Below are 26,017 nucleotides of genomic sequence, written 5' to 3' on the forward strand. Positions count from 1 at the left end.
TTCATAATGAAGAAAAGGTCTGCTTTTCCCCCTGTTTTCTTTACTAACAGCACCCTCTGCTTCTCAGAGAACATCCTCCCACAAAGATGCCAATGGTGGCATTTCCTAGTCTAAGCTCTATAGAATAATCACACTGTTTAGAAAATAACTCAAGTCTCTGGAGTTCCCACTTTCTCCATTTTTCAGTAGAAAATGAGACATTTCCTCAAAATATACAATAAAATAGCCTCTAGCAATAGCCTGCAATGCTTCTCTTTACAATACTTTTATGAGCATAAGCGCAGTCTCCTGGGAGTGCTTTCATAATCATCTATACAAATGACAGAAAACTAGGACAATGAGAAGCAAAAAGGAAAATATAGCCATCATGCACCCAGTTGCTTTGAATAGTCTGCAGAAAAAGTGGTTTGCTCTGTAGCGAAAAGAAGTTCTCCTCACCTGCAGGCCTAAATCAGGGGATCACAACCTTCCTAAGATGGGACAGGATGCTGCTCCCAGAGCAACTCAGTGCAGCCCATTGCTCACATCCTTTCTTGGCTCTCTCACTTCTCCAGGACAGTTCTCTGAGCCAGAGTTGTGTTCTACATATGTTAAAATATCATGTGTTTAAAAAGGTAATACCAAAAAAGACATCCTGCCAGGGGGTTGGGTGTCCAGTTCTTAATTGCCTTCCTGCCCCTCCTTCACAGCACAGTTTGTCCCATCTGAGGGGATTTGTGATGCTCTGCATGAGAGGCAACTTGCAGTAGAATCTACACTAGCTCCTTTCATTGCTGCTGCTCTGGGAGGCTGTCACCTTCTCCCAGTGGGCTGACATTAGGTAAGAGTAATGATGGCCTTTGAAAATACACCATAAAATTGCTATGAAAACTTGTTTCTTCTGTGTACATTCTAAGTTCCTACCTGTGTGGGGATGGAGAAGGGGCTGTCCACTCCTATGTCACAAACAGCAAGGCAAGAAGATACCTAAAGAAAACCCATTTGTTCCATCACTTTCCCCCCTCCTTTTCTTTTCAATACTAATTCAACCCTCAATATACAAAGAGGGGTGAACTGGTGCAGCACAACATCATGGAAGTTTCATTTCACTGAAACTCTCCAAAAGGCAGAGTCCTTGTGAGACCAAAGCCTGTAACACTGAGAAGGACAAACAGACTTTACAGCCTGTGCCACCAGAAACACATTTCCTGTCTTGGCTCACCCAGCCTCCTGAGTAAATAAATAAATAAATAAATAAATAAATAGATAGATAAATAAATTTATGGAGCATCACGTCCAAGAAGCAGCAACAGAAATGCATCCCAGAGGGGTGCTAAAGCACATAATAGCTGTATTTGTCTTTCTGGATATGCCTTGGTACAAGACTACAAAAAAAGGAGGCAGGATCATTTGTTGTGCTCAGGTTTTAAGAGATTTCTGAGTAGATCTGTTAAGTTTGCATGATGTTAACAAAACCTACCTGAACACAACAGCTTCTGCCTTTCTGGGACAAGAGTCTTTTTTTTTTTTACCAAAACAGCAGAGAGGCACTTAGGAGGTGGTGATGCAAGTGAGTATGGATTTTACTTCAAGATAAAGTGTTTGTTTGTTTTGTTATTTCAGAGCAGATTACTGTGATTTGATTATTCAGTGTTCATAGTACTGCCTCAAGCAATTGCACCACCACTGCCTTCAGAGAGGGGTACACAGCCAGGGTAAATCATAGCAGCCTGGAGAGGCTGCCACAGGTAGAATGGAGCAAGCACATCTTCCCTAAGAAGGCTTGGATGGGAGGTGCTGTGAAAATGAGAACAGCAGACCTGGAGTTTGTGGATCAAAGAAAGGCAGCAGAGGATATAAAGAGATTAAAGTGTTTTTCTTCATTGCTCTGTGTTTGATGTCCAAACTAAAACCAAACAACTGAACAAAATACACCACAAAAAGTACTAGTGCAAGTCATTCCATACCTGCATCTTTTCATGCTGATGAGACAGTGATAGTCTCTATCACTATCTCTAAAATATGTTTTAGGTCAAAGTGTTATGGCACTAGAGTTAACAACATGCTTCTCTAAAGGAAACTGGGTGGGTTGCTGTCTAGAGACTTCACTCTTGAGTGTGAGAATGATATAAAACAGGAAACTGCTGACAAATAAACAAGACTGGCACGTGGGACATCCAAGTTTTATTCTCCAACTTCTTCAAGGAAATAATTTCTCACCCACTTGTTATCTCTTTCTCAGGATGACTGGAAGCATTTAGGGTTGTGGATTTCCTCAGCAGTTGCCCAGCATAATGGGACCCCAAGTTTTTATCAGGATCTTTGGCTAATTGTGGCAGAAAAAGGTCAAACAATGTTTCTAAGGAAGGTTCATTGCTGGGAGGTTGAATACAAGAAAATTAAATGAGAACTCAAATGTATCCCAAGTGCCACCAACTCACAGTCCAAAGAAAAAAAAAAAAAAAACAACAAACCAAACTGACCAGATAGTCCAAGCACCCCTGGCTGGATTTTATCCTTTAACTGAACAGAAAAGCAGTCTTTGCAAAGTGATAAAGCTGCAGTTGTTTCTTTTAAATGAACCTGAGAGAACAGATGGTCTCCTCTCATACTGTCACAAAGGTCAGAAAAAGCCACCCCTAGGACCAACAGGTTCTTGAAATGCTCAAATGCTTGTGTCTGGTCCTTATGACTAATCCACTCTCCCAAACAAGAAAGGTCAAATGAAGAACATCCATACAAGAACTGCCAAAAACTGCAACTACTCCAAGCCATGGCTGATGTGTAATGTACTCAGACGTAGTGTCAACAGCTGCTCCTAAAACGCAATGAGTCAGCCTTTCAAAAGAGCATGTCAGCTTTCACTGGTAGAGCTTTCATATGGATTACATTTACTCCCCAGTGTTTAAAAATATCCTTCTTAAACACTGAAAATATAAAATATTTTCCTTACAGATTTTGTCCCTTTTGCCCAATCAGCTGCCCAACAATGTCTCATGTATTTGTTTGGGAGCAAAACATCCTAGCCCTTCTTTCAACCTTCCTTTCCACATACTGACAGCTAAACCAAAGGCAGGCCTCTGTTTTCTGAAGTCATGTACAAATGAGGAATTTCTGGTCCCTTTCACAACTTAAACCTGTGAACCACAGTCAGCCTTCCAGAGAGTTGTGGGGTCACATATTTTGCCCAACAGACAGGGCACAGAGACACTGGGTGACTCTCCTTTGGTCCTATAATAGGAGTGTGGGTACAAATCCCCTATCCATCCCCTACTCTAATCATCAATCTCCCTTGGATACTGTCATTTAAATAAAAAGGCCTATTGGAAATGACAGGTGAAAAAAGCAGCCCAGGCATGAAATGCACTCTAAAGTATATTAATAGAAGGTTGCCAGACAAAATGGCACAAGGCATTTGATCGCATCATCTAAGGCTTGTTGTTCATGCTCCTTTGCATCTGGCTGTGTGATTCCTGCCAGATTCTCTGCTGGAGGAGCAGACTAGGATTTGCCTGCCTTCCCTAACCCGTGCCGGGCTCAGCTGCAATCATGCAGAGCACTGAAAGAAATCCCTTTGAGTTGGGATTCATTCCGAACATGTTAAACCCAAATGACTGCTTCTCCAAAGTGAATCCCATTTCACAGCAAGTAGGTTATTAGTGTGGAACTCCATACAAGTAGCCTGCATTCAAAAGCCCTCTGCATTATTAATAGAAGATGAGCTTTTGACATCAAAGGAGAACCATTATGTATGCTAAACGGTGGCAAAAATTGTACCGCACTTCAAACCTTTTCAGTGCTTTGTCCCTTGTAAATCAATCAAGGTTGACAGATGCTTTAAGGAGAGTAATCTTTTCAATGATACTGTCAATGGATAACATAATGGAACATTGTCTCTGTGCTGTGTGAAGACATGGAGCTAGTCAATTATGGACAACACTTCATGCAGCCGCCAGTTTTCACTTGAAGTGCTGCTGTTGAAGTATTATAATCCCAACAAATGGCCGCAGCAGCATACAATGTAAATGAGACCTCCTGAAGCTTTGGAAAATTCATTAGTAACAACAGTGGTCCATTCCCACACTTTCAAACACCAGCCTGGTAATGTTAACGATGCACTTCCCCCCTTCCCTTTGAGCAGGCAGTAGAGCATATTTACATACACTATTTTAAGTCTTCAGCACATGTTCCCCCCCCCCCCCCCCAATTTTGGATTCCTTTCCTCTCTTCACCTGATATTTCCAACGAGTCGCATAACCCACAAGGCTGGAGCTGGAAACAAGAATACAGACCTTCATACTTGGGGACATGTCCTCACTTGTCAGAAATTGTGTGGCTGTCTCTTTTTCCAACACTTCTATTGCAGCTGCCCTGGGAAATATGGCCTGGATGGATGGCAGGGGAAAACTTCCAACCTCAAGAGACCAGTAGGATGCCAGGGGGAAGCTGAATGCACCCAGTGCCAGTAGCACCTAGGTGGAACTCTGAGCTTGAGAGTGAAAAGGGAGAGACTTGTGCTGTTTATTTAGCTATTGGAAGCTATATGTGGCTTCTATTTCCTACATCTTCTCAAAGATTTTCCCTTTGTCAACCAAAGCTTGTTCAAAGAGGAACACTTAATCTCCCACAGTAGCAGAGAGAAATCCCACACTTGAGCACAGAATCTCTCAACTCCCATCAACTGCAGGTTTTCATTGCTATGATCTGTGAATGCCCCTTACCCATAATGTGTTTTTGAAACAATCAGGTGCAGACCCAAAATTCAATCACTGAATTTTCCTTGAGTAAGTACAAGCTGTTCCTGGAACCCAACTTCCCCTTTCCCACTCTCCAAGTTGTAAGTATTGGGCAATTGTAAATCCTCTTGCAGAACAGTTTTCTATGGTAATATCAAAGAATTTCAAAAGCACACATTACCTTTGCCACAGCTTTCAACAGATTTGATATAACCTTTTCTTTCAAACTAATTAATTTTATTTCTATTTGCTAGCATGTTATTATTTAGAATGTACAAGTAAAATCTTTGACAAATTAATATAAACAATGGAACAATAAAGTTGATCCAGTTGATCAAAAGACAAAAGATCTGAAGAAAATGGGGTGTGCCAGTTATTCAGAACCAAAGGTTATTAAACAAAAGATGAAAACCCTGCTTTTGTTCACGTATTCTATGACGTATATAAGAACACAACATACCACTGCTGGATCAGGTAAGAATAAGAGGGAAGCTAATAATAAAAGTTTAAGTAGCTTTTTATTCATACTGAAATAAAATTCACTCAATCAAATAAAGCCAGAGATTTATCATAAAGACAAAAAAAAAAAAACTAGGAAAAAATAATTAAGGAAAACATGACTTACATAAGAGAAGTCTTCAGCATTCTGGCAGAGCAGCTTGGGAAAAACAGCCTGTCGCTGAAATCTTTCCTCATCTTCAAAGATGTTCCCATACATGAAGCCATTCATCATGGTGGAGTGGGCATGGATGTCGATATAGAACTCCAGGTTAATTTTCTGTTGAGGGAAAACAACAACAACAAAACATTCAGCATGAGATAAATCATAACTGAATTATACAGGTGAAGCCTCCCATAAATCCAGTCCTGCCACTCTTGAACTCATCCATGGTGGCAGCGCCAGGGAGCCATGCTAAAGATCTCATTGAGATACACCCAACCATTCTTGTCTCTCTGTGGGGGCATGTGAAATACAACAAAGGACTGTGATAAACATTTATTTACTTTTTTTTGAGAATATTGGAACATTTTGCATGGGACACTGTGCAAAATAGAGCCAAAGCTTCCTTCATCATGATATAGGGCTAACTGCCAGTGATAAAAATATGTACTTTCCAGTTCTAGAACACGATTATTTGGGCATAGCTTTGCTGTCTCTGCACAGTCCTGCATTGAATTATGCAGATATTCCCTTCTGCCAGGTGAAACAGGCTCAAAACTGTGTAAAAAAGACTCCAGTATTTCCTGTGCAGTTTATTTCTGTGTATAAGGAGAAATACTGGAAATGTTTTGTCTTCCTCTGCTTTCTAGCAGTAACTCAACAGAACAACTCTCCAAAGCAAGTGTCTGGAATGCCTCTCTGCTTGTAGCTCCCTACAGGATTCTGCACCAACTTTTGCTTTAAAAGAAGTGAGCAGGACCCCCTAGCACAGAAGTGCCTGCTCTGCCCAGACCCTTCCCATGGCATCAGTGGGGAAGAGGGAATGTTCACCTGGATCACTTCATACAGTGCCATCAGCAGCGGGGGATGGCACTGTCCTGCACTGTAGAGTGATACAAGAGCAGATGCCACTGAACGACCCAGTTTCCCCAAATTCTTACAACTTCTGGACCTGAACAAATGATGTGACAAGCGCATCCCTGTCAGCTGGCCAGCAAGGGGCCATTGGAGCAGTCCTGGTACCCAGAGCTCAGATGTCCCTGCCTCAACAGAGGGATGGAGAAGAGCTCTGCTGGCAGCACGATGCTTATGGTGCTTCTCCCTGCCCTGGAACACAGCAGGAAGCTCTGCAGCCACAAAGTCTCTCAAGCACACAAATCTTGCTCAGGCTGCTGGAGAGCAGAGAGCTGTGGGACAGTCCAGTGTAACAGGACAGCAGGTTGGGTTTGTGCAGTTCATGGGACAGCAGGGTCAGCTCTTCTGATGGTGGGGGAACATCATTTGGTAGATGACATTAATACAATGCAGATTTACTTTCCCCTGGCAGAAAATGAATGTAAAATACACAGCAACTGTTTAGTTTAATTAAACAGCCCAGAGAGAGTAATAATGTATTTTATTAAGCCTCTGCTATGTAAAAATGTTAGCTAATGTAATATCAATATCTGACCATGCTTCATAGGAAAGGGAACATTTGATTGTGTTTGATTCTAATACAATAAATTGTTTGCTCCTGCCAAAACATTCTGCTGTACCATAGAGGACCAGCCCTGCAATAAAGCACACATCTGCTATTTGGAGATACAGCACTGAGGAGAAAGATTAGCATTGACAGGATGAAACACCACACAGGATTTTCTTCCTCTCCAAGCATACAGAAATTAAAAATCAAGATTAAGTAATACTATTTTCATGAGATAATTTCCTCATCACAAACAGGATTTGATGAGATCAGATGCACACTGGCATATCACCATAAAACAGAACATGTTGTAGAGTCTCAAAACAGTGATTTGATGAAGTGAGCAGATAATCTAGTTAAACTGGGTATTTGTAAAGCATGAACGTCCTTCACACAGAAGTCAGTGACCTAAGTCATACTTATTTTAGAACAACCAGACAGAATTCTATATAGCAACATAGTTACTAACACAAAGTAATTGAGAAGCACAGTGAGATATATAACAATAGATAGGAATAATTTGTGACTTAAGACAAAAAAAATTGCTGGTGTAAACTGCAGGATTTGTGGTATGTCATAGTGTACTTATTCATTCATAGTTTTCAAGTTGTTTCCAAAAGAAGGTGGCCACAAACAGAGTTGCAGAGGCACAAATTACTAAGATAATTTTCCTTCAGCTATCCAGTAAGAAACTCACCTTCAGTACATGAGTGACCTGAGCCTCTTCTTAGTATGCAATTATCAAATTATCCAATCTAACAGACTGTCACTGGAGTATTTTCTAAACTATCCTAGGACCCTCACTCAAAAAATAATGTTGGTAGAAGCACCACAGAGAATATTAGAAAGTCTTCTGGAGTGCTGAAATTTCCTTGAAGATCTTTTTGTTCATCAAAACCATTTTCAAATAATCTGATTGCAATGGTTATTTGTGAGGGAACTGTGTCCTTCACAGATGTCACCTTCACCTAAAGATTAAGCTTCCAGATCCCTTATTTGGAAGCTGTGACATTAAACAGATAGCTCATTACCCAAACAAGTGTTCAAAAACATTTTTCAAGTCATCTGTTTCAAGATAATTAAAAAGTAATTTGTTAAGTTAGCCCACAATGACTATTCAACTGGGGATTTTTTTTCAGGTCTTTGTTCCTTAGCCTCCAACTGAACAAATAAAAATCTCTATTTCACATATTCCTGTGCACTAAATTTAGTCCAAACTTGCAACTGTCCATCCCATTCAGCATGTTATAAAACATTGTCAGAGTAATTGCCTGTTAGATGAACTACTTCCAGACACTGCTGTGTGTGAGCAGAACAGCATTTCTGTGTTTCACATTTCTCCTCCTCATATTATTACTTTATCAAAAGGAAACATGTTGAGAATTCTCCATTACAGAACAAAATAATTCCATGCATTGTCGATATAACATGAGTTCCTAATGGAAAAAGTCCTCTTTTTCCCAGACACAAAGTTATTGTGGCCTTGAAATGGACAATAACAGCCCAGTCACTGGGACATTAAAAGTTTGCCACCTCGTGCCTCAAGTAGTAGACCAAGCAGCAGACAATTTGCACACAGGCTTCACAAGAATTATGTTCTGCTCCTGAACAATAATGGCACTTCTTCTCCCTCTTTAGAGTCATATGTCTCCATAGGTGCTTTACATGTAGGAACTGTTACCCCCACTGCCACACAACAAATTTAAGCAAGGGAATAAAGTTTTATATTTCAGTTGAGGTTCCCTGGAATATTTTGACATAATTACTGATCTCCAGGAATTCAGGTAGGACCACAGAATTAACATTTTATGAAATATGTAATGTCACCTACTGATGGCAATTTCAGCAAAGTCAGCAGAGAGGTGACCTTCTGAAATTGTTGCTCTTGGAGATCAGAGAACTTCAGTGGGAGAATTGAGCAAATAAATGTATGTTTGCCTGTACATGAGCACATGCAAACACACTTGGCACACTGCTGTCTGCTGCCGTACCCCAGGGGTATCTGCCAGTATCTACACACCACAACCCACCCCCCATTAGGGCTTCCATTGCTGCAGCACCTGCAAAGTGAGAGAGGAAATAAATTTAGACGTGGTTCAAAGTTTCATAGTCATATTTTCTTTAGCCTTTATGTAGAAAATAATGAATAACTAGGATCAAATAGCTCTGGATGCCACAGCTGCCTTCTGAGAGACTTACCAGTTACATCCTACAATATGATATTAAACTCATCATTTTCTGCTTTAGAGGTGGAATGCAAAATGATTCAGATGCCTTATAAAAGTCATCATGCAATTTAATTCTCTCAAGTGTCTTTTCTTTGTGCTTACAAGCAGTGGCAGAGTTTTTTCTGTCTCACACTGTTTCTTAAGTAAAGCTGTAATTACCTGGATGACCCAGGTTACAGAGTTCCAGAAAACAAAGGCAGACTTGGTCTTTCTTTGAGTCTCAAAACAGAAGTCGTTTACTAGACTGACAGAGACAACGATTGAACCCCACTTCTTTGGAAAACAAGATTGTGTCCCTTGAAAATAATGTTTTTTTATCTCTTGCCACTTACCATATAAACTCAGCATAAATAAACAAGCAAACAAATTTCTGCTCTAAAGTTAATTTGAATGCCTGTTGCTGTGACACACACTTTCCACTGCTCTACTGAGTCAGTCTGAAGTTTCTGTCAGCTTGAGAACTGTACATGGAAATTAGGGTGTGGTGAAAATGAAAGAAATAATGAATTAAGAAAAAGAGCTTGCATTGTCAAGAGAGGAAATAGTTAAAATAGTACAGAATGTAGTAGTTCATGATGGCATGGAAAGTTTTGGGAAAATATATTCTCACTTGTCTGCATTTTTATTTCCTTCAATGAATGCCTTTGGAAGGTCAGTAATTAAAGAGCAAAAGGAAAGAACTATGTTAATAGCTAGAACTGATATGACCAAACTTGGATTTTGAACAGTGCAATTATGATTCTTAAGAAAACAGAGGTTCAATAAATAAATAAATAGAAGTCAATAAATGCTGTAATAAAAGGATAAATGTGCATTGAGCCCAGAACATGACCCACTAGAGAGACAAGTGATGCAGGAAGAAGCCAGCTCTGTCCACCAGCTGTCACTTCAATATGGATTTTATTAATTCTTGGGCATAGCAATTGGTTTAGAGGGCGAGGCATCCAAAAACCTTCTCCACTCCAATATTTCATGTAGGGGATGGGATAAACTCCTTGCAATGTTTTATCCATGGATTGCCATTTGTTGCAAGGAAGGGAACAGCCTCCAGGCAGACTTTGTGCTCTTGCTGCTAAACCACTCTTTGGAGTAAATGGACATTCAACAGCTGGCTCAGCAGGAGTTTGCCTCTTTTCATATAGGAGACATTCAGAAATTCCCAGAAGAACGGCTCTTTGATGCTTCCTCAGGTATCTCTTTGAAGAAATCTTTGAGGAAAAATTCCTCAAAAGAAAATGTTGTATGTGTCTCCAAGGCATCCCTTTTGACATAAATGTATTGTTACCTTAGGATTAGTTATTTTGGCAATGCTTACAATGGTGACACCAGAAAACACGGGAGCACAGTGTGGTCCTAAGAAAATGAAGGAAAACTGACCATTCAGCATCACATGGCCACCAGTCCACATTCAGCTACAAAGTACCACTCCCTCCCCTTTCAGCCCTACTGAATTCTGCCCAGTGCTTTGAATTGCTCTTTGGAGATGTGTGACACTTGTCTCCTTCTGAATTTCCAAGGGAACACGAGGTGGAATTCAAACTCTCTGGATATGTTACACATTATCAAGCTTGAAATGCCTGGATTTAGATGCCTGGTAAGATAAATTTTACCCAAATTACTTTTCTTACCTCTACCTTCTCCCCACATTTTCCTGGACACCCCAAAAAAGCATTAAATTATTCCAATTTTTCCTCTGCTATCCCTTATATAACCTTTGACAAGTTAGTCCTACATGTTTTTTCAGACAACGCAAGCCACACCTTATATTAGAGGCACTATTTCAGATTTATTATGACTCCCCTTTTGTAACCATAGGGACATCTTTCTCCTTCCATTCATCATCTCACAGACCACCTGCTCATTCACCTCTGTAAACACCATGGCAACAACAGCAATTATTTACACAAGAAATTAATAGTAGGAAAGGGAGTTACTATTTCTAAAAAAATTAAGAAAAAAAAAAGGTTTCCTCATTTTGCTTCCAGAGAAAGGAACATGCCAGTTTAGAACCACTCTTGTTCTCACTGATATGAAGCACAAAAGACAATTTTGCTTTTTCTGTGGACACCTTTACAGTCTGACAAAGTCTTTTAAATGTTCCTGCAGAAGCAGCTTGCAAACACTGATGTGCCACTAACTCTGCATGACCTCCCAGCAATTTTTTCGTAACACTTCAAGCATTTTTTTCAGAACATTTCAGTGATATTCCAGGAGCTGTTTTCTCTCAGAACGAACCACTCCAACCCAATTGCTATTCAAAAGTAACTAATTACCTACCCTGTTTCATGGCAAGTAATGATAAATAATGATACCTCTTGATGGTAGGAGTGACCTGACATGACTCCCTAGAGCCTCAAAGTGGGTGAAGAAGAGACCTCTACTGGTCTATGGTTCAGCAAAATGATGGAAAACCATCAGTACTGCTTTCCTGCCTGCCTTAAAAAGTAAGGGATGCTTTTATCCACAGAAGAACAGGAATTTGAACCTTACTCTGGTGTTCCCATAAGTCTCCCCAAAAGGAGCTAAACTCAGTCCTGGCCTCAGAGTGGGAGGTCAGCAGCATGCATATTCTGATCCTGGCTTGTTATCTGCTTGCTTGTCTCACCTGCCAGTGCAGATAACAACACCTCCTGAGGATTAGCTGACGTCTGTAAAGCACTTTGAAGATATAAAGCATCACAGTACGTACAAGTTAAGTGTTAATTCATCTGCTGGGCTGATTCACTCTGACCCCTCTGCAAAGATGTCCAGTTAGTGTCAGCTCTGGCAGTTTTTGCAATTCAGGCACCTGTCCACCAGCCCCTGGACTGAAGCCAGCAATTCACACAGGACACAGAAGAGCTGTCAGATGGCAGCAACATTTGGTCATGACAGGCCTGATTTGGATTTGAAAGGGTGACCTGGAGGTGAAAGGCTCTATCAAGAAGCCACTTCTGTCCAAATGTATATTAAATTAGAGAGGTGCCAAAGAGACAATGTTAAGACCCAGATCAAGTTTAGACAAGACTTTTGGCTTAGCTGCATGGACAATTCTTGTATAATTTTTACCCTAAATGATTATGAACTAGAAAATACACTCTTAAGGATTTAGGGCCTGACCTCAAGCCAAAACTACAAGTGTGAGTCTGAAGAAAGACAGGTCTTGTTCTGTCTCCTTCCTCTGTCCCTCATATGAAGCAAACATGCACATACACTCAGCACCATTGCTTTTTGACCTTCACAAGTTCTGAAATATTTCCTTGCCTGAATTATTAGGAAAAAGCAGACTGAACAGGTTCTTGGGGCATTACCTCACCCCAAGCTGTGCTGGTTTTATTTGACTCTGTCCATCTCAAACTCCACCTGTGTGTCACCACCAGATGACCCACAGAACAAGCTTTAGAAATCCTACCTTGCTCACTCCTCTGGTACTGAACAGCATTGGCTCTACAGAAAGAGAGCTCTTCAGAAAAGACAAGTGGCAAAAGAATCAACAGCTTTTTAGAAGAGGGAAGAAATCCTACAGTGAAAGAGAATGAGCAAATAAAAGAAAGCAAGCAAGAGGGAAAGAAAGTTTAAAGGAAAGGCAGAGAGAAACTGAGGCAGTAACTGATACTTATTCTCTTATAATTAAAGCAAGAAAATTAGGTTATGAAACAGAAATATCTAAATTACCATGTTTTCACTGGATAACTAAATGTAGCTTTGGTTTGGTTATGAAGGTTTTCTCAGCTGAAATGCTCCCAGTAGCTGTATTAAAGGTTTTAGCGTGCCTTGGTGCTGTTCCTTAGACAGCCACTTGCTTGCTGTGTGACAATACAGAAGTCATTTAATGTCTTCAAGCATCATTAATTGCTGCTTATATACCTGCATCTGTATTAAGGTCAAGAATTCCTGTTCAGCTATTCACTTCATAGCAGTATTAATAGCTTTGTGTTTTACCACTAACTTTTAATTATACCTCTGCAGAACCCTTGGATGAAGGAGCACAGACTTTACAAGTGCATAAATAAGGCCCAAAGACATTGCCTGCCTCTCCTCTAATTACAAAGGCAAAGAGTGGTAGACTAAAAACAATGGCTAGGAGTTATGGCTCCCTGTCCCCTAATTTCCTACGAACTCTTGCAGTTGGACAAATTGTGTGTAGGCAAATCAAACTCTTTAACTACCAGCTTCTCTAGTCTCTCAAATAATATATATCATTATTCACTATTTCTTACTAAATAAGTAGTAGCTGGCAGAATATAAAGTCATCAGGCAGAAGACCAAAGGCAAAAAAAATTAAGTGTTTTTTTAAATTAGCTTATACTGCAGCAGTCACTGCCATCAGATTTTGGCCAAAACACAGGTGAAGAGAAAGATCAATTAGATAAATTCAAAGAAAAGTTATGGTATTACACTCAAAGCAGTGAACACAACTCCTTGAGCAGAAGATCCCCAAATTATCAGCAGCTTTGCTTTCTTAGTCTATCCCTTAGCATCTGCAATAAGATTTTGAGCCAAATAGACCTTGGGTTTGATGCAGCTGTTCTTATTTTCCAAGTACACCTTAATTTATGCTGCAGAATGAGAACTTCTGTATTTCTTAAAAAAATTGATTGGTGGTGAAAAGTATGTGTACTTCTACAGTTTAAACTAAATCTCTAAAAAGAGATTAGATCATTTACTCTAAGGTAGATCCTGATCCATGCAAAGCTTTCAACTCAACAAGCCCTAAAACAATGAGAACTATAAGCTGCACAGCGAAGGTAAAGGTCCATTTCACAGATGTAAAATATTTTAAACAAGTGTCTTTTCCCACCTGCTCAGAACACATTCAGATTGGACCTTTTAGAGGACCTGTAAGGGTTGCTTTTATTTTACATAGATCTGCGTGGTGTAAGAAGCAAAAAAAAACTATGAGTGGATGGAAACTGCAAACCTGCACTCGGTGGAAGGAAACACTACATGTGTCATTCAAAGGTTAGGTTGGTGGCCACTTGCTTGACAAGACAGGAAGGCTGTGGATGAACATTGTGCACATGCTTTACCAGGGGACTGACAGCTGAAAGCCAAACCAGCTCTTTCTGTTCACCCTCCTGGCACAGCCTGGCCACAGACAGAAGCTGTCCACAGTCATTAGTCTTACTCTGCTCCCTTGCCTTGCTTTTCCTTCCTTGTACTCAGGGTGAGCAGCAAGCACATCGAGGAAGAGATAAAAGTGAAAGCTGATAAACAGGAATACAATGACAAGGAAAGAGATTAGGGACTATACAGCAGACATAAATGCTGAAGGGAGGGACAGCATGCAAATACGAAACAGAATTGACCCTGGTATTGTCTTGCTGACCCATGATTCATCCACAATGGGAAGAACAGGTTTGCTTGGCTTTGTCCTACTCTGAGACAGCTCAGCATAACATTTTGTACCAAACTGTGGGATGTTTTCTCTGAGCTTTACATCTAGAAGTATTTATGGTCTGCACAGTGCTATAAAAGCTAAAATGTAATGGACATTTTGGAAGGGTCTGCCATTACAAATGAAAGCACAACATATCATGCCTTTTCCAGGGCATTTTATCAGCATCAGTTGTACCTGAAACTTTTTTCTCCAACATTCCCCTACTCCTACTTGGCCAACAGATGTTCTGGGCTGTACCAAAAGCAGTGTGGCCTACCATCAAGGGAGGTGATTCTTCCCTGCTCTTGAGACCTCACCTGGAGTGCTCTGTACAGTTCTGGGGCCCCCAACATAAAAATGACACAGAACTGCTGGAGCAAGTCCAGAGGAGAGACCACAAAGATGCTCAGAGGGATGGAGCAGCTCTCCTATGAAGACAGGCTGAGAGAGCTGGGGTTGCTCAGCCTGGAGAAGGAAATCCTCCAGGGAAGCCTTACAGCACCTTCCAGTACCTCCCTAGGGTGACAAGAAAGCTGGAGAGGGACTTTTGACAAGGATGTATCATGCAAGGACAAGGGAGAATGGCTCAAACTTAAAGAGGGCAGGTTTTGATTAGATACCAGGAAAAAATTCTTTCCTGTGAGGCCCTGGCATAGGTTGCTCAGAGAAGATGTGGATGCCCCATCTCTGGGAGTGCTCAAAAACAGGTTGGATGGGGTCCTGAGAAACCTGGTCCAGTGGAAGGTGTCCCTGCCCATGGCAAGGCACAAGAAAGAGATGATTTTTGAGGTACCTTTCAACCCAAACCATTCTGTGGTTCTGTGGTATTATTGCAGATGATTTCACCTTGTGCTCTTCCTATCAGACCAAAGAGCAGGACAGGAAACTGTGCCTGTAAATGGAATAATAACATCTCAAAGACAATGTCTCCCCTTGAAGCACATCCTGGGGACCACTATTTTTTACTATTTCAAACAGAAAGGATATTCAGTTTTCACAGAAGATCAGGGACTCAAGATTCAGTGCAGTGTTGTAAAAAATAAGTGGCAATCTCAAGAGGACCCACCAGGGCATACCTAACAAAGGACTCAGAAAAAGGACGTTTCCCACCCTAGATAGCAGTAGATAACCCACATGATCAGTGGTTGACTTAAGAGATTTAAGCAATTTCCTCTATATGTGTATGTATTCACTTTTATAAGGATATCTGTGTGTAAAAATACGTCTTTAAGTACAAATATTTAAGCTTGTTTTCATCCTTCTCCTCTGTATCTGTTACAGCTGTATGTAATGGACAACAAAGCAATTTGCTCTGAGCTGTCAGTAAATCAGATCAACATTTAATCTTTGCTCTCCTAAACGTTGCATCATCACTGATGGTTTTCAGGTTGAGCATTGTGAACAATATTGTGATTAACCCTCCTGGGCAGGTGAGCCACTCACTCCCTCTGCAGTGGACTGGAGAAGAGAATCAAGGAGGTTAGAAGTGAGAAAATGAAGTTTACCCTCTCATTGCAACCACAGACCACACAGCAAGGCAGAAACCAACTCCATACAACAGCAGCACAGCGAAGTCTTGCACAAACTTTGGCAGAAAACTCACGGGCAAAGCAAACTTCTGGTGAACTCGCTGTGTTTTTCCATAGTTTCCCTGACAGTTTCCTCCCCTCCACACTCCCACACACCACACTGTGAGTCGGAGAAAGTCCAGAGCTATACTTCAACTTTGGATTTCTCTGAAGGAAGGAGGTTGCTGCTATCTCTGATGGTTGGAACCTGATCCTGTCATCATTAACTTTCTCAGAGACTCTTCATTTGCTGAATATTGGTCTGTAATAAGAAGCAGGGAGGATAGGCATTTTTATAGCAACTACCTGCCAACAGATTTCAATTCTTTATCCCTTCAAAATCCCACATCTGTCCATGTCTCCAGGCACTAGTGGAAGAAGCTCTGCATTAGTTATTTTTATTATCAACATAAAAATCTTTCCATTTATTTATTTATTAAGGAAAAAACCCCAGCTATCTACAAAATTCAGCTCATTTTGTCCTTAGGCAGACATTTAAAGCTGTCTGCCAACGTCTTTTCTTAATAAAAAAAAATAAGCTAAAGTCTTTATTACGCACTGTGTAACAAAATACAGCCAGCTACATTCACCCAGCTGAGACATGCACCATCCATCTATCAGTAAAGATTGCTGTCACTGGAAGAGGAGCCATCTGCTAAAGAAGGTGGATCTGTGCTATACCTGAACCTGGCCACTGATGGTGCACCAGTCAGACCCCCAAAAAAACTCCCTTTGAGGCTGGATCTTTGCTTTTGCCTGTTAGACTGTGATATTTGGAAGGCTGAAAAATATAACCCGAACTATTTCTGTACCTTGCACAAATGTTCCTTGGACCCTCATGTGAGGCCATGATATGTGATGTGTCTTCTGTCCAAAATGTTGTGGCCTATATCATAGGGATATATCCTTATACCCCTGAGAAGCAGGAAGGATTTGGAGCCCTGGCTGGGATATGTGGCAGAGCTGCTGCCTGCTCTCTTTCTAGGCTAGTGACTGGCATGTTAAACCCAAAGAACACATCTTACACTGACACAAGATGAAACATATTAGGCAGATGGCATGTTTTCTCTGCACAAGCCAGTGCCAGAGTATTTCCTCCTAATGATCTTCTGTTCTTGTTCTCACAGGAAAATTAGTTTTGAAGCATAGAGAAACAAACAAAAAAAAAAGTATGTAGCATGATGAGAGCAAAGATTACTATGTGGAAAAAATATCAACAAGAGAGGGGTAGCAAGCTTGGTAGCAAGCTTCAATCCCATGGCTTTTATTTATATATATATATTGTTTATAAAAACAAACACTCTACTTTATCAGACTTGAAAAGTCAAAATTTACATTTAAATGGAGACATTTAGCTGGGTTTTTTTCTCTCTCTCATCTCTTGAATGCAGAGTACAAAAGATTAAAAACTCTCAATTTTCCTAAATGGATGGATAACAGGTGAACTTTGTATTCTGAGAGCTATTCATTTAGTGAACAATGTTCAACTCAGCAAAGACCAAAGCCCAGCTGATGAAGGGGAAAAGAGCACTGGCTTCTAGGCCTGACACAGATTTGCTCAACAGCTGAGACCAGGAGAAGCTGTGATCCCATTGTGTCCTGCTCCCAAGGAGGAAATTATGCCAAATACAGCTCCCTGAGGACAACACCTACATTTCCAGATGTACAGTGGATCACTACCCAACTGAAAATCACTGCAATTTTAGAGACTGCAGTGCTACAATAGCCCTGGTTTCATTGCCATAACTACTGCAGATGTTTGAAATGTGAGGTGGTCTGCTTGTAAAAGAAAATGAGAAGACTTAAAACAAGTCCATAATTGCATGGCATTAAAGCCATTGTAAAAAATCAAAGTGGACACAAATACTATGATGACCCTTAAAGCTTGCTACCAATTACCTTCCTTTAATTTTTTTTCTTTTCTTTTTTCTTGTTTACCTCCTGGCCAGGAAAATAATTACTGATTTTAAGCAGGGAGTCTATCAAACAAGTACAAGTGCAAGCAACATCCTCAGATAATGTCATCTTAGTCCATGGAAAGGTGCAGTAGCAGCTCATTCAATTCTAGGCTGGATTTTTCCTCTCTGGCTTTTTACTACCATAGAGCTGATCCACAGTGTTAAAAGGACACATGGGCAAAATGTTAACCTCACAGTTTTTTAAAACAAGAGCTAACCACATATCCAAGCAGCCCTTTCTAGGGTTTGATTTTAAATGCTGTTAACAGTTTCCCATGTCTTATGCTGAGTGAAATGCACCTCTAAAACACTACCAACAAACAAAAAAAAACTTAAAAAAAACCCCCAAATCCAAATCCCCCCTCTCTGCCCCCACCAAAACAAACAAACAAACAAACAAACAAACAAACAAACAAACAAACAAACAAACAAACCCAGGAATAGTAATAAGTGGAAAAGGCACAGACACAAAATCTAAATGCCTGGGAGGCAAATGTGCTATTGCTCTGTACCCAGCACTAGGAAATTACTGACTCACTCTTTTTAAAGTTGAAGACAGTGTTTGTAGGACCAGAAGCTATCCCGATCACATTTCTACTGGAACATGTATTCTGATGTTCACTCATCATCTCATTGGTCCCTCTGTCTTTGGAGAGTTTCCTTTCTGTTACTCTCACAAACTGCACAATAATTCATTGTTTAAGCAACTAATGCTGCCAGATTTTCTAGCAGTTCCAAACTTAAAAGCATTAAGAAAAAAAATACAAAGGAATGGAATATGTTAAAGCAATTGATTCTGAATTTAAGCCTTATCCTGAGATTAAAAGGATTTTAACTGAGCCAGCAGGACAGATATCACAACATATGAAGAACCTGCGTCTCGGTTTTGTCCTCAAACAAGAAGCATCCGAGAGTACCTGGTTGTATCTGGAGAACATGACTGGTATCCATGTGGTACTAATCCAAATAGCCTGAGGAGTCTGCACAAGGAATAGGTGAGCAATGCCTCCCAAGCACACCTCTCTACAGCTGTGTCCATCCCTGTGGGCCAGCATCCTTTACCCCAAACGCCAAGCAGACCATTTAGTTAGTGCTGAGATCACTATGCCATTGCTGCAGCTGCTGTAATGCTGTTTCTGAACACAGACTTATCACAGTAAAAAAGCAGTTGGCTTTTACTTCAGCCAACCCTTAGGATAAGATTTCTGCCTCCAAGTGATATCAGCTTGATTCAACTCTGAGCTCGCCTGAAAATATCACAGGATCCAATGAAACATTCCCTCTCTTTGCCATTTCCTACCATGACCTGTTCTAACAATACTACACAAGAGTTGGTTTATTTATCTATTTCCTGTGGCATCCATGCCCACAACATCCAAATCTGACATCTGTTAATTCCACACAAGTGAACTCAGCTGGACAAGAGGATATAAAGCAGTATAAAATGTCAGCTTTCTGGCTAAAGCCAGCCATGTAATCAGACATTCCTTATGATGGGCATATCATAGGTAAGCAGTGATGACAGAGTTTATCAGATACCAAAAGCCCCTAAAACATATTCTTGCTTCTGCATCTGTATGAGTTTTTCAATCAGTGGCCCCAAACTTAGCACATGATTATCACAGCTGTTGGAAACATTAAACTTTCTGGGTTACCTTCAAGCCCTAGCAAGAATCAGCCTGCCCTTGAATTAACCTTGAATCTTACCCGAGGGAAGAGCTGTGTAATATATTGAAACAGGCAGTGCTAACTGGCTGCAGACGTGTGAGCTTTGGGACAGAACAGGGCCAATAAAGATAAAATACTGAGCCCTTCCTCCTTGTCCTGCTGAGGCTGGACAGGGCTCAGCCAGCTGCTGTGCTCCTCCAAGGTATGGCAAGTGATGCCACAGGGCCAGGCACCAACTAAAGCAGAATTACACCTCATGCTGAATATATAACGTCTCTGGAATGGCTTCTCTGCTGTGAAAAAGCATCTTATGGGGTGGCTGGGTGGCCACTAGGTCTATGTGGCACTTCTCCAAGTTACCTGAAGCACTTTTATTTAAACTAGGTATTCCTGATTTTTTTGGTTTTTTCCAACAAAAATATTATTTCATTCTTTACAATAACTAGTTTGTGGGCAAAATGACTTTTAGAAATATTATTCAAAAAAGAATAAGCTCAGCACACAACTGCAGTCAGGTCCCTCACAGAAAGTGGTCCAGCCTAAAAGTACACAGCCCTTAGCATTGTCCCAAATTTTAGCAGAGTTCTCCATATCATTACATACACAAATTTCCCTGCACAGGAGAAATCTTAGCATAACTCTTCCTTTCCCTCCACCCACCCCAAAATAACCCCACAAGCCAACAACCTACATCTTTATGTGCAGTAATTTGACAACATTACAGTCTTCATCTGCAGCTGGGAAGCAGAGGCATAAAGGACAGTACCAGTGAAGAGAAGCCTGATTCCTCTTCTGTGCCAACATGATGAATTCATACTTAAACAACCAAAAAAACACCACCAACTAAAACTGTGCTGGGCTGCTGACCTACCTGAAAGAAACAATGCACATCATCATACCATATTCTGAGTGTTGGCTTTTTTTTTTTTTTTTTTTTTTTTTTACTTTTGTCTTTTTGTCTTGTGGTTAATGGTTATGCTCTTTGTGGCAAGGGCATTTTTTGCTTTGTTTTCAAGGGCTTTCCAGGTTCCAGTAAATGACACTGGGTTGTGTATAAAGCTGTGGCATTTTACTCTCTAATACCAGGAAATTAATATGCACACATTTTTCAGTTTTTTATCTTGTGAATACAAAGACTGAATCAAAACATCAAAAAGAAATAAAGTGGCCTTTTATTTTTCTTTCCTAAGTTTTCTGGGACTCAATAATATTGTCAGTTTCTCTTTCTCTCCTGCTTCTATTTTGTCTTAAGGCTCTGCATCTTGGAAGACTGTGAAGCTGCTGTGTGATTTTTATCTCCATGATTAAAGCGTTACACTTTATTGAGCTCTTTGCATCAGCACCAAAATCTGCAATGCAGGATTTTACATAACACTTCATTTTCTCTTCGCACCATTACTGTTATTAACCTGATGGCAATAAACAGAAAATACAGCTCAGCTCATGATGTACTCCTGAGTTGGTGTTTTTGTTTTTGTTTTTTTTTTTTTTTTTGGTTGGTTTTTTTTTGTTTGTTTTTTGGGTTTTTCTGTGTGTGTGTGTGTGTGTGTGTGCATAACAGAAAAGGAAACAGAAGAAAAAGAATGGAAATGAAAGGGCCTCCACCCTATGAAAGACTAGGAATGACTGCATAAACTTGTCTTTTCCTTAAAGAACAATCTGAGCCTTTCAGAGTTAAAAGGAGAAGTACTGTGCTGGAGCTTCTGCATGTAAGGATTTCTTCCAAAATGAAAATCAAAACGCAAAGAAAATCCAAACTACTTCCAAATTCTCCAACTCATTACTATTCATCATTAGAGTTCTCAGATGGAAGATTTGATTGATATCCTACTTTGGGATGTTGCACATTTCTTTGTTTAAACTACAAAGAACATGAGATCTGCCAAGAAGATACCAATAAGGGTTTGGAAAGCAGCTGAGGAGCTGGATGTGCCAGCACAGATGACCTTCCCAGTCCATCAGTGGGTGGAACCTGCATGTTCCACAAAGTGAAATCTCTGAGTTTCCATAAAACAGTGTGAGTCAAATATCCAAATGTGTAGGAATCGGGGTTACTGACAGAGATTCTCTTTTTTGCTGAGGCAGGAGAGATCTGCAGGTTCTGAAGCACACACATATAGATGTGTAAACAAGACTACAGGACCAAGAAGAAAGAGATGGGTTGTCCATAAAGAGATGGTGACTAAAACTTGATTGAAGTCTAATGGGTGGGGGGACGGGGGGAGAAAGAAAGCCAGGGTGGGGAACTTGGCATGTCCCAGAGAGAGCCTTCAGGGGCAAAGTCAGTGTGGGTAGGACTGACAGAAATGCTTCAGGAGCTTAAGCATCATCTTCAAAATAAAACAGTTAGAAGGCCAGGCGTCCTAGGCTTCCCCTTAGATAAGAGAAGCTCTCCTTTTGCAGTCCTGAAATGCTGGAGGTGGGGAGTTGGGGGATATCCTAAAAACCTGTGTCAAGCTGTCATCACTCAGGTGCTGCAGGTCTCCATGAACTGCACTGTGCTTCCACAGCTGCCCAAGGCACCTCCTCCCAGGAGTGGTCAGGAAAGTCAAAGCAGACTGGGCTCAGTGGTGCTGCTATCGCTTACCCTGAAATGTTCTGGTTATTTTTGAAGGATTGTTTTGTATTTTAACCCAAGAGAAATATTTTAGAAAGCTCGCCAAGCTTCTGCCCCCTACTTATGTGGGTTTCTGCTCTTTACTCTTGCTATTTATTTTGTGCTTGCTCTTTACTCAGTTTACTACAGTTTGAAATATAGCAGAACATTTTTCAGTTCGTCAGTGTGTTGTTTGCTGTCAAGGAGACGAAATGTTACTACTTTCCTCTGGAGAAGCTTAGGAAATGATGGATGAAATGTCACATATAATTAGACTTTTCTTATGAATTACATTTTTTTAAATTTCTGTTTTCATGTCAACAGGTATGTTACAGATAGGCTGCATGGAAGGACCTGGGGAAATGTTAGTTCTCTGGGAACAGCAGTAATGTAATATCTGATAAACCAGGGAATAGCTCCAGCTGAGACAAACTTTAAAAACTTCTACAATGACAATTTGGGACTATGAAAGATCTGAGTCCGGTGGCAGAATCAAAAAGGTCCAATCCTGCTCCTGAACAGCATGGACATGGTTATGGATTTAAAGATTGCTTGACAGAGTCTGACCTGAAGTCCATCCACTGCAGTGCCTTGTTTCTGACGGTGATGTTTTGTGGCACTCTTAAGCCCTACATGATACAACACCCAGTGATAATCTAAATAACTATCAGGCTTGGAGGAAATAGAAACTGCAGTTCACTTTCACACTTTGAGCAGAGATGTACTGCTGATAGGCAGATATTCAGATTGCATAAAATTATCTGGGAGAGAGACATGAACAAACCCTCCAACTCTGAATTCTCCCTGGGTGACTGGTCTACACTTTATGGGCAAGGCACACTCCAATGAACACCCCCAAATACCTGAGCATGCTGAAAAATCTGCACAAAGCAACCACAGGTATTCACACACTACTTCTTCATTAGGGTTTGTATGAGCTTCTAGATCTCTCATCATTTTAATCTCCAAATTTATAAACTGCCAGTTGTTACAGCAGTAAACACTGGATCAAACAACGCTGCAGCTGAATTACTGCTTTGAAATCTTGTATTACATACAATGACTTTAAATTGCTCGCATTGCTAGAAAGGCTGAAACAATGCGAAGCTGTGACACTCTAAATCACACTAATCAATGATGTACATCTTTACTGTATGAATGTATCAATAATGAGGAATGCTCCAGGGGAAAAAGCCAGGGGAACTGCACACCTTTACGATCTCCCTTCCATAACCAACTTATTGTCGTATGTTGTAGAATCATCAAGAAAATATAAAGACTAATAATGATGTGGCAAAATTTACTTAACCCCCTTGACATGGAAATAAAGTCTTATTTTATCTATGGGGGGAAAAAAGTCTCCCACACACATTTGCTAAGCAATCTCAACTGATTAGGACTGATTTGATTAAAATGGAAGCATTGCAATGAAAGACAGGAAAACCATCACTGAAATTCTCTCAGGAGATTTAAAATGTTGTTTTTCATGCTAAAGATAAACTGTATATACATAAATGTCTGAAGGGGAAGAGGAGCCATGAAGTTTCAGTGCTCATAAACAGAACACAGTTTGTTTGGGGTGTCACAGTATTTCAGATAAATATTATAGATATTGGTATTATCAAAACAGGACCTGGCAAAATAAGTTTTCAAATACCAGGAAAAGGGGGGGGTGGGGGGAACGACGACACACCTCTCAAACTCTTTTATTCTTACTCAGAAAACAAAGCTGTGATCATCGACTCATCTCTAAGGATCATAAAACAACAAAAGAAAATTGCCTCCCAATGGCTAACATGATGAGAGGGAAAAGAGTGAACTTGAGCAGCTTCTTGACTGTGTTGCTTCCTCCCAGCAACAGCTAATGAGATTCCCTGCCAAGGTGGAACCTGCCACACATTCTCTACATCAAAGGGGGTCTGGAGGATATTCTATTGCCTTTGACTACCCTGCTGCCTAAGGCTGCCTAGGAAAGCCACATCTGAAAGTCCTCATGACCTCAAAGTCATGTATTGCTCTCTGAGGAGCTTGGAAGTTGATAAAACCCATAATCAAGCCCTTGTTTTGCTGCTTCACAAATGCTTGTATTCTAACAGCTGTGTGCAGATTTATCAGAACGAAGTGGTTGCATCTCTGTCTTCCTCAGTCAGGCCCATCATAACTTGCATGGTAAAATCACTGTCCATCCTTCCTCTTCCTTCACAGTGCAGCTAGAGAAAGCTCAGGACCACTGCCAGATTTCCTGTAGTGAAATCACAGAGATGCTCCCATGGTGGGTTCCCAATCCATGTGGGAACTGTCCCATGTGCTACAAGCCACCACCACTGTGTTCCCAGTGGGACAAGGCTCAGTGGCCACCACAGGCACCTGTGGCTGCTGTTCAATGTGCCTGTGCTCCTTTGGCACTTTGTAGCTGGTCTTAAAACACTTCAGGAATTGACTCAGAGGGCAGGGTCACACTGCAGCCAAGCAACCAAAGCCCAGGGGGAGAGCAACCTGCCCAAGGTCATGCAGGATGTGAGGAAAAGCCAATCCATGTTTCAATTTCTGTCCATTATGCTGCTGGTCTTGTTTTGGAGGGGTAGGGAGAGGCTCCAGGTGCTGAACTGAAACCTTTTCCATGTTAGGTAGACCCTGTTTTCAAGTAGAGTGAAGGTGGAGGTTGTAACTACAAAAATGACATGGAGATGGGAGGTCACTCACCTCTTTCTCTTCTACTTCTTCTGGATAAGTATTTAGCTTAGGGGAGACAGGAAGCCATCATAGTCAAGTTTAGCTTCTACTACTGATCATTGAAACAGAAAGAAGCTGGTTTTTAGGGAAACTATTCAACAACCTTGCTATTTGCTGCACTTCACGCTGGGAGCCTTGCTTCCTTCATTTTGGGGCAGAGATATAAAAAGTATTCCAACATGAAGGCATAATTTTGGATCTGTTCCACTCGACTGGATATAAGGATGCAGTGTCAGCTGCCTGGGAACATAGCTCCCAGTGCTCTGATATTTTTTTGGATTTCTCTGGTTGGGTCCCAAGTCACTGTACTCATTTATCACGCATTGAAGATTGTTGTTTCCTAATACTTCCTAATGTTATAGAGAATACTTCAGGAGGCCCTGCCTCCACTGTTCCCAAGCCAGCAGAAACAAAAGGGGCAGAAGCTTTCCTCTCATGAAATGACATGTGCATTGATTTCTCAGTTCTGACACGAGCTTGGCATTTGACCTTCAACAAATCATCCAGCTCCCCTCAGCTCTCACTCTTATAATGAGCATTGCAAAAACCAGTTTGTCTAATCTCCATAAATCACCACCTCTTCATGGAAGACATTTTTCCATACTGTACAGCTGTGCAAATTGAATGGGATGCTGATCAGAACAGGAACTGCTGTATCATATATAGTCTACCATTACACACACCTAAACACAACTCCCTTTTACTGTGGTCCAGGGTGGAAGTGCAAGAATTATTGGTAAAAGGAACATCCAGGAAAATATTATTTGATAAGGTGCTGTTTACTTAAGAAATCACCCCTACTTTGTATTTAATATTTCATATGTGAGGTTCAATCAATGCAGGAAATTCTCCTTCTATTCTGGTATCTCAACAATAATGATGCAAAAGGTCATACAACATACCATCAATAAAATACTGTCTCCTGAAAATCAGTTTTCACATAGTCAAATTATTTTTGAAATAGAAGTGTCATTCTTTAACCCTGTCAGGAAGTTAGAAGCACAACATTCCGTTTCCTTTTAAAAATCAGAGTTTAAAAGGGTAGGGGAAAAAAATGCCCCCCAAAAAA

At 40.7% G+C, this 26,017-nt stretch overlaps 1 protein-coding gene across 1 annotated transcript in view; it reads right to left on the reverse strand.

The window, feature by feature from the left end:
* The window catches only part of AGBL4 (AGBL carboxypeptidase 4), an 848,931-nt gene that overhangs the window by 75,956 nt on the left and 746,958 nt on the right, over positions 1–26,017 (reverse strand). Inside the window, exon 10 of the mRNA XM_062497943.1 lies at positions 5,341–5,493. Within this exon, the coding sequence (XP_062353927.1) occupies positions 5,341–5,493 (153 nt within the window). The remainder of the gene's footprint in view (positions 1–5,340; positions 5,494–26,017) is intronic.

Source organism: Cinclus cinclus, chromosome 8 (genome assembly GCF_963662255.1).
Source record: "Cinclus cinclus chromosome 8, bCinCin1.1, whole genome shotgun sequence".
Classification (NCBI taxonomy): Eukaryota; Metazoa; Chordata; class Aves; order Passeriformes; family Cinclidae; genus Cinclus; species Cinclus cinclus.